Raw genomic sequence first — 18,342 nt, 5'->3', positions numbered from 1 at the left:
TAGGGGAAGGGAGAAAAAATGGTGTAATATTTAACTGCATTTTCCCAGCGTATTAGGGTGAGTACTGCTAACTTCTGTAACAAACAATTCCCACAATGTCAGAACTCTCTTTTCCAGTGCCATAGTAGCAGTAACATTCAAGATGATGGTGTTCTGAGGGTGCCACAGTGTACACAGAGTAGAAATATAATGGTGTACACGTGAAACTTATTTAATGTTATAAACCAATGTCACACCAATAAAAAATAAATTTAAAAAATAGATGATGGTTCCTTATCAGTCTTGAGTTCCTCAGTGACTACACGAAAAGACAGAGGATCTTTCCATGTCCTGGGGGTGAGAACCGTGGATTTTACCTGGACCTTGAGAGTGAGGGGTTGCCCTCTCCCAGCAGCAGAAAGCTATTGCTTTGAAGAATTTTGCTTTTGCTACTTCTGAGGAAGTAGATGAGATCTTATACTCATCCCCCGGCAGGCACCAACCACCCCTTCACTCCTGCATCAGCAAGAACTGGCAGTCTCCAGTCTGCTGCCCTGCCCCCAGTTTTTCTCATAGGCTCCCATTGGCGACCCATGGGAAGGAGTTTGCCAGTGTGTGTGATCGCCCCTTGTGTCTGGGAACTCCGGCTATTCCACACTGACATGGTATCCCAAACTTTGCCTCTAATGATCTGCTCAAACTGTAGTTGCTTTCTTCACTTGTACGGTGGCTGCCATTTTCAGCCATGTTCTGCCAAAGGTCCAGTGGTTGGTGTGCCCCCTCTCTCCTTGCAGGGGCTTGTTCTTTCTTAGAATTCACTTTCCTTGGTTGCCTTGTGACCTCAGTTCTTTGATATGCTCAAGAAAAGTTATAGTTTTGTAGATCATCCATCTTTTTTTCTCACTAAGATAGATGCTACATTCTTTGTAGCTTTCTATACAGTAAGAAACCATCTTTGTTGTGTTAAGCTACCAAGATGTTGAGGGTTTTATTGCAGCATAACAGCCTGCTCAAATGGATACAGTGGTTTTTATCTGCATTTCCCCGATGACTAATGAAGTTGAGCATGTTTACATGTGCATATTTGCCATCTGTATTTTGTTTCAAGACAGAGGCACAGATGTTGATGTAAGGATAGATATTTCCTGTCTTAGATCTAGAAAGACTTCTCCAAGGAGCCATAGTATCATTTTATGGAAAATTGTATTTGGAGACCACAATCTAGGCTCTGCTTAGCTTTTTGGTCCATGAGCCTATTGGCTTTCTGTTTGGTCTCGTGACCTCTTTCCCTAAGCTCTGTAGTTTAGGATTTGGCAAATGTCTTGAGGGCAAAAGCCTAGAGTAAGATAGCACTACATAGTCACTGGAATGGCTAGAGTTTTTAAAAACTGATGTTATCAGTGTGATTGGAGCAACATCACTTGTGGGAATGTAAAGTGATAGAACCACTTTGTAAAATACTTGGACAGCCTCTTAAAAAGTTAACCATATACTTAGTGTATGATCCAGCAATTGCACTCCTAGGTGCATCTAGGAAAATGAAAATATATATCCGTACGAAGCCTTGTAAACAAATGTTCGTAGTAGCTTTATTCATGATAACAAGACTGGCAACTCAAATGTCCATCAACAGCTGAATGGATAAACAAATTGTGGTATAGCCATACACTACTCAGCAATTAGAACGAACCACAAATACATACAACAACATGATGAATCTCAAAAATATTATGCTGAGTGAAAAGGAGCCAGGCTTAAAAGAGCACTACTGTATGATTCCATTTATATGGTTAACTAGGAAAGATATTTCCAATATATGGTGACAAGAAACAGATTAGTGGTTGCCTGGGGTGAGGCGCGTGAATGGGGACTGACTTATGAAGAAGCATACCTTGGGAATGTTACTTAGCCCCTCTAGAGGGAGATAAAATATTTGCTTTCCAGGAATGCAAGAATGTTTCAATAAATGAAATTTACCATGTCTATAGGCTAGATGAGAAAACTCCTATGATTAATCATATGATAAATGCAGAAAAAACATTTGATAAAGTTCTACAGCTATGAGAAAAACTTATTAGCATATTAGGTATAGCAGGGAACTTTGTGTGAAGATCTTTTGCCACAATCTTTGGTAAACATCATACTTAAAGGAGAAACTTTAAACCCTTTTCCATTAAATACTGGACCAAGACAAGAATTCCTATTTTCACTGTTACTGTTTAACATAAAGCTAAAGATTCTAGCAAATGCTATAGGAAAGTAGAAGAAATTAATAAGTGTAAGGATTGTTACAGCAGAAGCTGTACAAAGACCCGTGACATCTCTCAATTTACAGGTGTCCTCTTGGCCCTCTAGCAGGGCAGGCTAGAAGTGCCGCCCTAGGGAGCAGCCCTTGGCCAAGGACAGATGAGGTTTAGAGGAAAATTCCCCAGTGTCCTTGACTGTCAGATAGGCTGAGTCTGAAGTGTGTTGCATCCTGATCCCCAGAATTCCCCAGTGGGATTAAGCCCCAGTTGGCCAGAGCAGTAATCATCTACAAAGTACACCCTTTACTGGCTTCAAGTGTCTCCTGTCTTAGCTTCCCACTCCCTACTGGTGCCTCCTGGCATCACCTCCCAAATAAACTATTTGCATTCAGATTCTTATCTTTGGGGAAATCTAGCCTAAGAATACAGTCAAATGCTTTTTCTGTGACTATCAAGAGTATACGATTTTCTTCTTTGTCAATCCAGTGTTTTACTTTAATGGTTTTTATTCCTAGATAGAACCATTCTTTTATTCCTGGATAAACCTTTCTTAGTCATGATGTTTTTATTAGCCTCTGGTTTCATCTTGCTCGTATTTCCCCCCACCCCCCATCTATTTCCTAAGTGAAATTAGTCTACAATTTTCTTTTACTATTCCTACCTAATTGTAGTAAAGCTCATCTCATAAAAATGAGTCTGTTTCCTTTTTTTCTATCTTCCTAAAGTATTTATATAAAGGGAGAGATTATTTGTAAAACCACAGAACCTGATGTCTTTCAGTGGGGGCAGACTTTAGATTTTTGATTCATTTCTTTATTGGTTATTAGCTTATTTAGGCTTTCTATTTCTTATTGAAATTATGTGTCTTTTATATATCATATCATATATTTATATATCATTTGTTTATATCATTTATATTTTCTTCTACATGGTTACCCATGTCACATTAAATTGTATTCACATAAAATTATTTAAAATATTATGATATCAAAATCTCTACTGTACCTAATATTCTGTCTCTTTTTTCATTTTCATTGTCTTGGAGAATATTTTTCTTTCTGCAACTCTTTTTTTTATCTTTTTGACCAGCCTTGTCTATTAGTTATCTCAGAGATATAGCTTTGGTTTTGTTGAACCTCTCTGTTTGATTTCTTACAACTGTACTTGAGTATAATTTACATATCATAAGATTCAGCCATTTCAAGTATACAATTCAGTGATTTTTAGTAAACTTGCCAAGTTATTATATCATCACCATAATCCAGCTTTAGAACATTTTCATCACCCCAATAAGACTCCTCATGTCCATTTCAGCCTAGTCCTTGGCAACCATTAATCTGCTTTCTGTCCCCATGGATTTGCCTTTTCTAGACATTTCATACAAATGGAATCATACAACGTGTGCTCTTTTGTGTCTGGCTTCTTTCACTTATAACATTTTTGAGTGAAGCTCTCCATTTTTGTTTCTCATTTCATTTTTTCTGGAGCTATCGCAGAGCCAGTCTCACAGAGTCCTGTGTGGCCTGGCCCGGCTTGGGGATGAACTGTCCCAGCCCCCCTAGACTGACCTGTGGTCAGAGCCCCCACCTCCCAGTGGGAAAGCCTCCCCCATTGTCCCCCCACCCCCCTTCACAGTGTTGGTCAAATGGACTGAAACTAATGAAAGACCGGCCTTCCAGCTTGTTCTGGGAGGTTTAAACTTGGGCTTACTTGGTGACAGCCCAGTCTTGTGCTGCATTTCTTTCTTTTAGTGATAAAGACCCTCTACGATTGCAACCACTCATTAAGTTGTGGGGACATTTCAAAGTGCTGGGCAACCTTTACTCAGGGCATCCTTTGTGCAGACCACCACCAGTACCCTAGGCTTCTGCATTTGGCTTTCCAAATTTAGAACTATACTTGGTGTTTGCATGCTGCTCAGGAAGGGGTGAAAACACCTCAACATGGACCTTCTCCGCGGGGACGTGGTCTATTGGAGTGTGACATTCCCCGAGACTCGATTTGCTTATGTGGGAGAGTTACCATAATAAGCTTTACAGGTTGCCCACCTGCCCACCCCTCAGCACTCGCTGTTTGGAACCCACTTAGATTTAGATACAAGTGTTAACTGTCCTAGAGACAGTTAACAGTGGCAGGTAGAAAACGGACAGGATCGAGGATGATGGTGGTCAAAGAAAACTTCAATTCTATGTATAATGAGCTTATTTTTAAAAATTGGAAAATTAAGAATAAGGACGTTTATTACCTAATATGCAGATATATCTGAAGATCCAGCAGGAAGCATGTGATAAGTAAGTCCCCAAGGAGCGCTCTCTCTTAGCCCTGTAATCCTGGCCGGTTGGTGGATCTCGGTGGGGCAGAGCCCCTGGGAAGCAGGAGGCGAGCGGGGGAGCCTGGGTCTTCAGGGGCTGACCGCCGCCGCAAGGGCGCAGCATTTCCCGCGCTAGGAGGCAGCACCACGCCGAGCAATCCGCACCGGATCCGCCAGCAGGATGTGCAGCCCGGGGCTAGTGCCCTCGCCCGCCGGGCGCTCCCACCTTAAAAGTGGGCGCGAGCAGAGCAGCCGCGCGGGGCAGTTACGGGGCGGATTCAATGATTAATGCCGGTTCGCCTTTTTGGTCTTTGGACAGCAATCAGTGGGCGCTCGCGAATAACCAATCTGCTTCCCCTTTCGCTCCCGCAGAAATTTTGGGAGCCACGAGACACGGTGGGCCTCCCAGACCCGGTATGGTCCAGCCGTAGGGTCCCCTAAGCTCGCCAAAGCCTAGTCCGTGGCTCGCGGGCGTGCGGCGCGCGGGGGACTACAGTTTCCAGAGTGCCCTGCGGCGACGGGCGGAGCCGGGGAGCGCCCGCAGCCAATTAGGGGGTCTCCGGGCGCTGCCGGGGAGCGGCAGGTGGAGTCGGGGCGATGGGCGGGGGCGGGGCCGGGTCCCCGGAACGCGTCCCGGGGCTTGCGGGCTGGGTCTACATCGGGAGGCGGCCCGGAGATTGGACCGAGCGGGGGCGGGGACCGCGGCCGCCTGCGCTGTTCCGGGTGCTCCCGCCGCGCGCAGCCCAGGGCGCACTTGACCGTGGTCTGGCTGCGGGGAAGGGCGGGTCTGGGGAGAACCCCCGAGCGCTGCGGCGTCCTCCAGCCCCTCCCTCGCGACCGCCGGAGCCACAGCCCGAGCCGCAGCCGGCGCCACCTCGCCCCCCGGCTCGCGTGCCCCCAGCCATGGCTTTCGCCAATTTCCGCCGCATCCTGCGCCGGTCTACCTTCGAGAAGAGAAAGTCCCGCGAATATGAGCACGTCCGCCGGGACCTGGACCCCAACGAGGTGTGGGAGATCGTGGGCGAGCTGGGCGATGGTGCCTTCGGCAAGGTTTACAAGGTGAGGGCGCTGTGTTGTTGGTGGCTGGCTCGGGGCGCGTGGAGCGGCTCCGGAAGGAAGGGGCGCTGGCCCTGGTCAGTCTCGGCCACGGCTTGGGAGAACGCAGAGAGCTGCCCGGCCCTGAACTCGGAGTCCCGGGGTCCTGTCCTGGTGATCCTTGTTCTTCGTTGGGGTGGGGGTGGGGTATCCTCACACAGCCCGGCTGAGTCCCTGCGTGCCGGACGTCCCCTCCGGGCACGGCTGCTGCCCCCGAGCTAAGTTTCTGAGCACTTCCTGTGCGCCCCGCACGGCTCTCGGCGCCGCAGGGGGAGACAAAGGGGGCGCTTATAGGACTTTAGCATCCGAGACGAGGCATCCGCAGTAAAACTGCTACTAGGCATACTTTTTTAAGGGAGGCCACTCAGATGCTGTGAGAGTGCCGAGGCGATGGGGACAGAGAAACTCGGCTGCGTCTGGAAGGGTTGAGTCCGATGAAGTTGGGGACACACCTGAAGACGAGCCAGAGACGGGAGAGACAGGAGGTGGAGGGGGGGGGGGGGTTGTCTAGAGTGAGAGGTTAGGCATGGAAATGTGGGCTGGGGCTGGGCAGAGGGGAAAGTCAGGGCCTCGTGAATCCTGCGCTTCGGGGGTCAGATTTGAGTATGTGGATGAGTCACAGCTGGGGAGTCTCCCAGTCTGCAGTCACCTTTCCCTAGAAGAATAAAAGGACAGAGAGCTTTTGCGGAGGGGTGGGTGGGGCAGAGCTGATTAATTGTAGTCACGTTTGCAGCGGGTCATTGTCTGGTTTCTGGTCCTGAGAACAAATTCTGAGTTGCTCAGTCGTATTGGGGACCCAAACACTTAGAGCTTGACTCCACGCTTTCCCTGATCTCCTTTCCCCCAGGAAACTCTTTACTGAGAGAAACCCACATGTTAAGCTGGTGGTTTCTCCAGGAGGGCACCTCCTTCCTAAGCCACCATCACCTTCTTTGGGGCTCCTATAGCTTGTAGACCACCCTGACCCCAGGATTTCCCTTTTGGGAGCCTGGACCACAGAGAGAGCTTCTCTAGGCCACCCCTGGTCAAGACTTGCTCTCTTTGCCTTGAAAGTGGTGGAGAGCCTAATCACCAAAGTGTAGTCCCTGGAGGAGTAGCACCAGCATCACCTGGGAGCTCGTTAGAAATGCAGAATCTCAGGCCCCACCCTAGACCTAATAAATAATAAAGTAGGGTCTGCATTTTAACAGATGCCCAGATCCCCCTGATTAGAATCCCCCATGTTATGTGCGCATTAAGTTTGAGAAACATTGCTCTAGGGGCAATTTTGAAGTCACCCAGGCCCATCAGGGTGCCTGTTTTGTTACCTTACCACCTCCCCACGGAGCCAGCACTTCCTGTTACAGGGTGAAAGCCCCACTGGAGCAAAGGTTCTGTGGTTGGAAGGCTGGCCTCTGTGACACTCATACCTGTGGCTCTCAGCTGCCTTGATTTGCTGCCTTTCTCTGCCTGAGGGTTCTGCACGTATTCCGGGGCCGTCAGCACATACTTCACTCGCACATCTTTTCTTTCCCCTTCTCAGAGCTACCTCTTCCTCCTAGCGGCACCAGGAAACTGTCCTCAGTCTTGCGGCCCCCATGGACACCCCGCCGGTGTACTTGCCTTCCCCTGACGGAGCCTGCTCTTCCAGGTGTGCTCTGACCACCATGAGAACAGCTGGACCCTTGGTCAGCTCACCACATCCCCCGCTTTCTCCAGAAGGTTCAGTTGGTGTTTTCAGTGCATGCTGTTGGCTCTCGCTGATGTTGTTCTGTTAGGGGCTGACTTTCCGTTGCAGTCTTGTCCCTGTCCCCTAATGAATCCTGGCTTCATGAGGTTCATTTTCTTTCAAACCTAAACGCAGAACTTTGCTTCTAGGCTGCTAAGATTTTCCCCTTGTCAGTTTCGATTGTCATTTCCTCCTGCTTTAGCCCCATAAAACTCCCTTACAACTGAAAGTTTCATACAAAGGAGCCCATCTGATTCACAAGTTATTTTGTCTCCTCCTGGTTCTCCAGAGCACGTGGGCCCTTTTAAAAGTGAGTCTAGTGCTCAAAGCTATGAGCCTGGCTACACCACAAGTCCCTCCCCACCACCTCCGAATCCATGATTTTCTCATAATTAAGACAAGGGAAAGGTAGATCAGGAGAGCTGTGTGATGGCTGACACACCTGGACATTTATTAGGTTCCCTGCCTGGCCTTAGTGTGTGACCCTCTGATCTAACCCAACCCCATGTTACACGCAGGAATACAGGGGCTCAGGGAAAGAAAGGGACTAGAACCCAAGGCTCTGGGCTTAGTTACCAGCTAAGGAAGACCCGTCTTGGATCAGAGATCCCTGTGACCTCGTCTCCTGCCCTGGAGAAGTGCTGCTTAGTCAGCCCCTTAGAGTTGAAGTTGAAGCAGGTATTGCTTTACTAAAGATTCTAATCAGGGACCATAACTCCTTCCCACTTCATTGTTCCCTGGCATGGCCATTTCAGCAGCACAGGCCAGAGGTTCCATCTAGGGTTTATGTCTGGGACCAGAACTTCCATTTTGACATGGCACCTTGGTAACCAGTTGGCTGCGAGCTGGCGAAGTGATGGCCAGCAGCATCTCCTCTCCCTGTCCTAGAACTAGCAGATTCTTCCCCTGGCAGCCTAGGTGGTGAAGGCCTTTCTGAGGATTTCGCTGGTTTAAGAAGACATAGGAATCCCAATTTGTCAAAGGCTTGTCAGAAGAGGACTCCAATTATAGATTTCCTGAGGAGTGTCTTGCAGAGGCTCAAAGCCTGATGTCTTGAGACATTAGTGTCTCAAGATAATGGAGCCTCTTTTTCCCTCTTCTCCCTGATAAATCATCAGTTGATCTCGGGAGAAAAAGAGGCTCGTAGGATTGATTTTTGCACAGTCAAGTTCATGCTCACCTACTCCTTAAGCGATTTCAAATTGATTTCAAAAGAAAATCATTTCTAGTTCATTACTAGATACAAAGTAAAAGTCACAAGCTATATAGTTTCAAAATTCTTGCCCTTAATAATAATCTGTATTCTGAAGACAAGATGGAAAGGGAAGTGTTTGATATCGGGTTGAATGGAAGAAACTGCCTTCAGCAGGGTGTGCCCGCTGTCCTAGCTGTGGGTGAAACAGATACTTATGTGCTGAACAGAGACAGGGAGCGTGTGGGCATGAAGAGTTGGGTTAACAGGCTGAGGTGATTTTTCTGCTTCTTGAAAATTGCTTTAGTTGTCATCTTATGTTGTCTTTAAGCTTTTAAAAGGTTTATGATTTTGCAAAATTAGGTGTGTAGTACAAATTTTTTTTTAATTAAAAAGAAAAACATTACCCTAAGTCCCATCAGTTGCTGTTGACATTTTGATATATTTCCTTCCAGACTTAATCGATTTTTATGGAGAAAAAAATTTTTTTAATGCAGGGTTGTAATAATACATACCTACAGCGTTTTATGTTATCTTTCATTCCTAAAGCCTCTTCCTGTGTTATTCTAAATGCTTCACACATACCTTCTGGGATGGCTCAGTGCCCCCATGATTTTAATCTTATTGGATATTTAAGTAATTCCCACCCCCCCACCCCCATTTTCTTTTTACTATTAACAAGTTAAAATTGACTAAATGCTTATCATGTGCCAGGCGCTGTGCTAAGCCCTTTACACAATACAGTCAGGTCTGCTGTAATGTAAATATGCCTTCCTAAAAATCCCTGAATTGTGCAAAACATGCAACAAAAATCAGAGGCCTTGTGAGAAAAATGGGGCTAAGGGCACAACACTCAAAAACTTCATCGGTACATTAGAAAAAAATAAAGATAGGAACCTAGAAAACAAGTAGCACCGTTTTACACAAGTTTTGCAGATAAGAAATACAAAATTATCGCAATAAATACAGCACTGAACTGGGAAAGAGGTCTGCAAGGATGCTTGTGGCCGTGGGTGGGAAGCATTGCAGTACGTGAAGCTGTGGAAGGAGGGTTATCTGAAAAGAGGGTTATCTGAAATCAGGGGGCACGTTGGACCCCCAGATGGGGTGGGTGTGGCTTAAAGGTTGCTGACAGATGTTTGAGGTGCCTGTGCCATTTGTGCATTCCTTTGCTGCTCGGCTCACCTGGGTGAAGTTTTCTGCGTTCACCTAGTGTTTCTGGCAGACAGAACAGAACATAAGCAAATGTGAATTTAGCCTTTTGATAAAATTGTTCCCTAATACATCGGTGGTGTTGGAACAAAATTGGCATTTTTTTAAAGTAAACTTTATAGCAAAGCTGACTGTATATTTTTATTTATTTATTTTTGGCTGCATTGGGTCTTTGTTGCTGCACACGGGCTTTCTCTAGTTGCGGCGAGCGGGGGCTACTCTTCGTTGCGGTGTGCGGGCTTCTCATTGCGGTGGCTTCTCTTACTGTGGAGCATGGGCTCTAGGCATGCGGGCTTCAGTAGTTGTGGCTCGCGGGCTCTAGAGTGCAGGCTCAGTAGTTGTGGTGCACGGGCTTAGTTGCTCCGTGGCATGTGGGGTCTTCCCGGACCAGGGCTCGAACCCGTGTCCCCTGCATTGCACCACCAGGGAAGCCCTAAGCTGACTCAATATTGATGAACAGCTTTGCTTGTAAAGTTTTTAAATTTTAAATCATTTTTTTATGCTAGACTCCTAGAAGGAAGTTACTCGGTTGAGGGAGTGATGCATGGCTCTTTGAGGGTGGTTTTTAAAAGAAAATGAGATAAATTAATAGAGGCCCCCTTTGCCCCTTGCCTTCGCTTAAGAGCCAATCCCCGAGTCCTCTGGGACCCTGCAGGAACCCGGGATCTTGGCAGCGGCTGCCCCACGGGTGGGGACCTCAGGTGCCCCTGGGCTCAGAGAGCCATTGTTAAGCCCCATCCTTCGGGTGCCATATCCTGCCCTGCCACCCAGTTCAGACAAAGCTTAGGTTCTGAGCCCTCCCCGGCCAGGCCGGCTCCTTTCCCCTCTTCTCTGCCGAAGAGTTTTTAAGCCTCGGTTTCCGCTCCTCCGCTTCCTCCTTCCTCCGGGGTCTGCCGAGGTCTCCCGTGCGCCTCCCCTCCTCCTCCGGAAAGAGCTCTGCCCCCAGGCAGTAACCTTATTTCCGCTCAGTCTAGTGTTTTTAAACACAAGTCCATGCTATTGTGAGTGGGTTCCTGGTTGGGTCCTAAAACCAAGGTGGCCGGAGTTTCCTGGGGATGTTGCCTGCCCAGGGGGTCTGCTTGGGTCTGGAGGGGCTGATTTAGCACTGGCCGCCCTGACTTGTTCTGGCTGGGTCTAGAGCAGGCCAGGGTGAAGTGAGCTAAACAACTAACTGTGCCCCCAGCCTTCACCTCCACCCAGGGTCCCCTGGCCTCCTGAGGTTACCCGGACTAGGGGGAAACCCCCCGGGCTGCCGCGCCACAGGCCCCCAGAAAACAGCCTGGGATGGTCACTCCCAGGCCCAGCTGCTGCTGAGGGCGGTGGAGCAGGGTGGTTAAGGGAAGCAGCTGGGGCTCAGGAGGATCTGGGTTGTAACCCCAGACAAGTGATCCCCCGCCTTCTGAGCCTCAGACTCTTTCGTCTGTAAAACGGAGGTGATAATTTGGAGGACAATGGAGGACGAGGTGAGCTAGGGAGGTGTAATACATTCAGCACCTGATCTCCACCCAGGAAGTGGGCAGGAAAGGATGATAGTTCATTATGGTTGATGCTCTTGCTATCAGATGGAGAAGGTCCTGGCCAGTTACTGTAGCTAAACTGGGGACAAGCAGAAGGACTTCAGTGTTTGTAGCTTGTCCGTGAAAACAGGCTCCCCACCTTGGCACTGTTGACGTTTGGGGCAGCTCATTCTTTGCTGTGGGGGCTGCCTGTGTATTATATGATGTTAGCGGCGTCTCTGGCTTCTACACACAAAAGTACCACCACTGCCGGCACCTCCCCCTCCACCCGCAGTTGCCAAAAATGTCTCTGGACAAGGCCACATGTCCCCTGGGGGGCAAGATCACTCCCGTGGCACACTGCTGCCTCATACAAATGAATGTGCCTCGATTCAGTTCAGCAAACAGGCCGCGTTCACCTGTGTGTATCACATCCCTGGGTGTGTGATGAAAGACTCGGGCCTCACAGCCAGGCAGACCAGGCTTTCCATCCTGGCTGCCCCACTTCGCCGCTGTGTGAAGTCAGGCGAGTGGCTTGTCTCTGAGCCTCAGTTTCCCCATGTGTCCGGTGGGGCTGAGACCAGTACTCACCCCACAGAGCAGCTGTGAGAATCAGACCAGTAGCTCAGAGGTGCTCAGGATGGGCCAGGCGCCTGCCTCCCCTGCTGCTTTCAGGGCCACACGGGGGAGGAAAAGAAAGCTCTGCCAGGGTGAGAGAGCTGTAGCAGGACCAAGATGGGGCTGGAGTGAGAAGGGACGGCTTCCACCGGGCAGGGCAGGTGGGACGGGATAGAAAGCTGGAGGGAAGGAAGTCTGGGCCAGGAGAGAGGCCGGACAGTGAGGCCTGAGGTTGTCCCCTGGTGGCCCTTGAGCCAGGAAGGGCCTGCAGACGGGTTTGTGTGGCTCCCACGGTGCCTGAACCAAATTCAAAGTGATTGCCAGCATTTTGAGATCAGGAGAGTTCACATAAGAGCCCTGATCCATGTCTTCTGTGGAAATATCATATATGCTGGTACCGCCCACGTGTACTTCTGCGGGGCCACATCTGCTGGAAGTGAGGGGCAGCCTCTGGGGCAGCGCTGTCCGAAGGGTATGTAACAGGAGCCGCGTGTGCAAATCACAATGTTCTAGTAGCCTCATTCAAACAAGGAAAAACACCAGGAGAAATGAATTTCAATAGTATATTTTAATTATCCCAGTATTTCCAAAGTATGATCATTTCAGCATATAATCAATACAAAGAAAGAGTTATTTAAAGTTCCCATTCCATACTAAGTCTTTGAAATTGGTGTGTGTTTGGCATTTACAGTGTGTCTTGGTGTGGACCAGCCACGGTTTAGGTGCTCGGTAGTGACCTTGGCTGCTATACTGGGCAGCGCAGATCTGGCCTCTCTGTCCGCCAGCACCTGGTGCCCTCCCCCTGCTCTACTGTACACATTTCAAATGCCTCCTCAAGCCCAGTGCTCAGTGGGTTTGGGAGCTGGGCTCGGCCTGGAGAGCTGGCCAGGGCGGGCCAGGTCTAGAACAGTGTGTGGGGGCCAAGTCAAGAGAGCCTTGAATGCCAAGTTGAGGGATTTGAATATGACGGTTACCGTCCTGCCTGCCCCAAGCCTCCGGGGCCTGACCAGGTCATGAGGTCAGCCTTGTGTGGTGTTAGAGAAGAGTGATCTTTGGATGGTCACCAGATGGGGAGTGGCTTGCCCACACAATTGGGGGATGCCAGAGCCAGGTATCCTGGCTTCCCAAGGTCAGGGTAGCCACTGATGAGTGAAGGCTGGGACAGAGTGGCCACGTCTTGGCGGCTGGAGCCGGTGGGGGTGCGAGGGAGGACCAGAGCTGTGGTCGGAGCTCAAGTTAGAGTCCAGGGAGGGGAAGTGACTGATGGAAGGGGACTAGCCCGAGAGGGAGATGTTGTACGCGGGTGAGCGGCATGGAGGGTTCTAGAGAACTAGGCCTGGTAGTCAGTAAGGAAAGAGAGCAGAGTCGGTGAGATGGGAAGGGAAGCTCACGTTTGCCAGGGACTAGAGATGGTCCGGGAACTTGGATGTGATCCTGGATCCTGGAGTTAAAGCCTGGCCTTCCCTCTTGCAGGTTATGTGATCCTGAGAAAAGTACTTACCTGTGCCTCGGTTTCTTTAGTTGCAGAAAGGTACTGCTTCATAGGGTTGTTGGAGTATGAAATAGCCCATGTAAACCACTTAGTTCAGGACTCCGGAAAAGCTCACATGGATGTTAGTCATTAGCATGATCAGCTGAACACCTCCTACGTGTCAGGCACTGTGGGTTCCAAGGTGAACAAGATAAATGAGTGGGGAGTTGACTTTTGCTCCATTCATTTTTTTTTGGCCTCACCACGTGGCATGCAGGATCCTAGTTCCCCAGCCAGGGATTGAGCCCGTGCCTGCTGCAGTGGAAGCACGGAGTCTTAACCACTGGACCGCCAGGAAAGTCCCTCTCCGTTCTTATCTGTCCATCATTCCATCATATATTCTTCTACCAGCCCCATGAAAGGCAGGAGTTAGTATCCCCACCTGATGAAGCAGAAGCCCAGAGAGGTACAGTGACTTGCTCAGCATCACACAGCTCTTCTGTGGCAAAGTTGGGACTTAAACCCAGATATCTCTGGCCAGGAGCCTCTGCCTTTTCTGCTGTACAATACAGAGGGGAAGACAAAGGGGCTTATTGGGAGGAGAGGGTCCAGGGTCCCTTCAGTGTGGTACCTCCTGTGGCCTTGACATTTGTGAGCCCAGGAATGTGACCCTTCTTTGGGCCTGCCTCAGCCTCCACTGAATCTGAGCCCTGGGATGGCGATGGTGGCCTCAAATGCGGAGGAAGTGGTGATGGTCTTGGGCAGGGCTAGCAGAGGAAGTGGCAGGGGAACGGGGCGGTGTCAGGGTGGGGAAGCTGGGTGCTTCTGAGGCCCTTGTGGGTCCTAAGGTGCTGAGCACTCCTGTAGGCTGCCAGCAGGGAGGGAGGGACAGGCAGGGAGGAAGGGACTTGCAAAAGAGCTTCCTCCTTCTACCCCCTCCTCCCGCTCTCCATGTGCTCACTCTTCTTTCTCTTCCCCTTTCTCTCTGCTTTCCCCTTTGCTACAGTTTTTTTTCTTCCTTCTCCTATAGCTTATTTTTTCCTCCGAAGAACAGGCTGTACCAGAACCAGAATTCAAGCCCTAAGGGTGGCAGGTGGAGGGTTAACCACTCTGCTGGTGACTAAAGAGTTAACATTAGCCAGCCTCCAAGTCTAAGGAGGATGGGGGCCACTGAGAGCAGTTGAAGGAAGCACAGCCGTTTCTGCCTCAGGACCTTTGCACTTCTTGGTCCCTCTGCCTGCCACTCTCTTCCGATGACTGCACAGCTGGCTCCTTCTCATCCTCTGGGTCTCAACTCCCATGTTCCCTCCTGACCACAGTGACAGCTCCCTGCTGATTTCCTTCAAGGCTCCTGTCACAAACTGGGATTCTCTTGTGTGTCTCCTTGTTTATTTTCTTTCCTCTGGAGAACGTAAGGTCCTGGAGAGCAGGGAATTATCCATCTTTTGTGGATAACAGGTATGTGGTAGATACTGAGTTAATAACTGCTGAATGAATAAACGAATTGTAGTAAATGCCAGACCCCGGCTCCCCCCTCTCTTTAGGCAGAACAGCACTGTGGTGATGAGTGCAGGCACTGAAATCAGTTCTGAGCTTTCTCCTGGCTTTGCTGCCTGCTTGCTGTGTGACCTTGGGAAAGTCACCTCACCTCTCTGAGGCTCAGTATCTTGAGCTGTAAAATGAGGATCAAAATAGTGCTTCCCTCAGGGAATTTGTGAAGATGGAGACGTGTGGCCAACCCTAACACCGTGCCCAGCATGGAGGAAGGAGAAGTGAATGGGACTGTTGTCATTGTGATGATGATGATGTTCTCTGCGGGTTGACTAGATTGCCTGGCCTGGCTTTCTGATGATTGACAGGCAGATCCCCTTGGGGCTCCTGGTCCACCTCCCCTTGCTTGTTACACTGGAGGCTGCTCCTGGGTAGACGCTGGTGTGTCAAGTCCCGGGGATCAGCCTAAAGCTTACGGCTGTGTTATGAGGTTGAACATGATTCAGTGACAGTAAAGAAGGCTCCGTCCAGCCTTTGAGAAGTTCCCTGCCCGGGGAGGGCAGTCTCAGCTCCATGCCCGCCGTGTGACCAGTTGATCCAGCGTAGCCAAGGCCATCCTGGGTGGCTGGAAGAGCAGCGTTCATGCCCTGGAGGGAGAAGCCAATGCCGGTGCCTCACTTCCCTTCGCCCTCCTTCCTGGAAAGCTCCAGCCTGTCTTGTCTGGCAGCCCAGACCCAATTCTTGGCCCTCTGAGGTGGTTGCCACAAAGCTGGCATTGTCGCCCTGAGGAATGACCCCATCAGAGCTGGCATGCCTCTCTGTTGGGCCTTGAGATTCTTTCTACCTTTGATTTGCATCTTGGTGGGCTCTGGTGCCAGATTGGGTAGGCCTAGTTCTTTCTCAAGCCTCCTTTTCCTTCGAGTGCCTTCAACACCCCTGCACCCACTTCGAGGTGACAGCTGGGGCTGAGGAGAGGTGACTGGTGTGCCTCCGTTCATGAGGAACCTGGAACCCCAAGCACCAGTGCCAGCCTCTGTCCCCCATCCCGACCTTCTGATCCGTCTGCAGGACCGCCTGCGGGGACCAGCGAGGTGCACCTCAGAAGACCCCTGAATCACCCCACACCTCCCACAAGAGTCCTCCTCACAGGCTCTGGACTTGGTGATGCCCTTCATCCCATGAGTCCCAGCAAGGCCGTTGTCTTTGCTCAGTGACCTTGGGCAAATGATGTCACCCTTCTGAGCCTTAGTTTCCTTCTCTGAAAAAGGGGGATAATCCAGTCCCTTTCACAAGTGGGACCAAAGTGTCTTTACACCTGCAGTCTTACAAGGCCAGTTCCTAAGGGCACACTGCAGAACTGACCCAGGCTTGGCCTCACATCTCAGTGCTCTCTAGGGTACCCACCTGTGTGACCCGTGAGGCCTGGAGTGACCCTGCCACTTGGAGACCTGTCTGGCAACCTGTAAATCAAGTCTCAGGCTTTTGGACGCAGCACCCTGTGACCAGGGTAGAGAGCCCAACGACAGGGGATTGGTTAGATCTACGGTGGACCCACCATTCAGTCTGCAGTAGTTGGAGGGGACGCTGTGGTAGGTGTTTTGTTATCTGAAGGGCTGTTCGTGGCATATTGCTAAGTAAAAAGGAGAATGACAAATCAATGTATATAGTTGAATTCCATTTTTATGAAGTATGCAAGGACACATTTGTGGAGAGAGAGAGACAAGCATGAGGGGGCAGTTGTGGGGAGTGCACTACGGCCCAGCCCTACTCTAAGCGTCTTTGACATATTAATCCACTGAATGCTCACGACAGCCCATGAGGCGGGAACTGCTAACATCTTTATTGTACCAAGCAGGAAAGTGAGGGACAGAGAGGTCACGTAAGTCCCCTGGGGTCACACAGCTGGGAAGTGTTAGGGTGGGGTCCCAGACAAGTCCAGGTACCTCTGTACTGTGGAATCCTGGGAGGAGGTGCTCCAAGATGCTTAAGGCGGTTATCTGTGGGATGATGCCTGGTTTGATTTTCTTCTTTGTACCAGTATATTTTGAAGATGCTCTTTAACGAGTGTGTAATGCTTTTGGAATAATAAAAAACAGCACAAAAAGTACTGTTGATTGAAAACACAGGGCAACCGTAACTTCTCTGAGATTTGGGACTGACTAGAAAACAGGGTTGATAAGAGTACATGACCCCCAGTTTGTGGTGAAGATTGAGTGAGGTGAGGCTTAAAGGTGCCTGCATGTGCAGGGAGTGGGTCGGGGGCGGCGGCCTGGTTAAAGGTGCTTCCTTCCTCTGTGCTGTTGACCCCAGGCCACCCGCCCCCCGTGACTCAGCACCCAGTCCTCTCCCAGTCCTCTGGGTAGAGGGAGCCTGGGAAAGGTGGGAGCAGGAACCTCAAGGAGGCAGAGCCCACGTCACCTGTCCCACCTGCTTTATCAGTGATGCGCGGGGTTGGATTCTCCAGAACTTTTGAAGAGCTGAGATCTGAAACCTCTCATATCCCCAGCCAAGTTGGGCAGGTTGCCTGGGTTTTTGGCCAAGGCCGTGAGATGGTATCTTTGGGGCCAATCCTGTTCGGGTTTTACTTTTTTATTTGCTGGCCCAGAAGGATTTGGAGCCTCAGCATTTCCCTGCTGTGCCAGGACTGCATGCCAGGCTTCTCCTCTCCAAGGGAGAGAGTATTAAATGCCCGTCTTTGGAAGCCACGTTACTCCTCTGCTTTTGTGCTTCATAATCTTTGCCATCCTTAAGTGTTACTTGTTCTGAAACTCAGCCGTTTCATTTGTCACTGAACTGAAACTTGGCCCGGCGATTATTGATCAGGAAGTGGTTTCCTCTCATTAACTGTGTATGTCCTGGCCCAGTCAAAGGCTTTGGCTTTCCCAAGGTAAAGAGGGCCCATCTTCCCAAACCAGAGAACAGATTAGATTCAGGAATCTAAATGTGTTGAGGAGACAATGGACTTCGTGTCACTTTCCTTTCTTTTGTGTGGAGGGCCTCATTTCTCTCTGTTTACAAGGAGATACACATACCGATTCACTCCTCCATCCATCCATCCACCCACCCACCCATCCATCCATCCATCTATTATTTTAAAATACTTATTGGCCAGATAGAATAACAGATACCTTGGTGAATGAGATAAACATGGTTTTAGGCTTTTGAAAACCAAAAATACACAGTCCCACTGAAGGCAGTAACAACCAGTAGTCAACTGACTAACCCATGGTGGCTTATAAACTTTTTCATGTCACTGGAATTATCTCCATCTCCAGCAGGAAACTAAAGTCTAGTTTCCTGTCTTCACCAAGGGCACGTAGCTGGTAAGTAGTAGAGTTGGAATTTGAACCTAGGTCCTGTGCTGTTTCCATTCCAGAAATCACTTGCTAGAAATTAGCCCATTTCCGGGACTTCCCTGGCGGTCCAGTGGTTAAGACTTGCGCTTCCAGTACAGGGGGTGCGGGTTCGATCCCTGGTTGGGGAACTAGGATCCTGTGTGCTGTGTGTTGAAGCCAAAAAAAAA

General features: G+C 49.7%; 1 protein-coding gene across 2 annotated transcripts in view; it reads left to right on the top strand.

The window, feature by feature from the left end:
• The first annotated feature begins 5,236 nt into the window (after positions 1–5,236).
• Positions 5,237–18,342, top strand: part of STK10 (serine/threonine kinase 10) — a 120,435-nt gene continuing 107,329 nt past the window's right edge. For both annotated transcript variants that reach the window (XM_059917677.1, XM_059917678.1), the window contains exon 1: positions 5,237–5,595. In XM_059917677.1, the coding sequence (XP_059773660.1) occupies positions 5,440–5,595 (156 nt within the window). In that variant the 5' untranslated portion in view covers positions 5,237–5,439. The remainder of the gene's footprint in view (positions 5,596–18,342) is intronic.

This window comes from Balaenoptera ricei, chromosome 3 (assembly GCF_028023285.1).
Source record: "Balaenoptera ricei isolate mBalRic1 chromosome 3, mBalRic1.hap2, whole genome shotgun sequence".
NCBI classification, from domain to species: Eukaryota; Metazoa; Chordata; class Mammalia; order Artiodactyla; family Balaenopteridae; genus Balaenoptera; species Balaenoptera ricei.
This window is presented reverse-complemented; position numbering and strand designations above follow the sequence as displayed.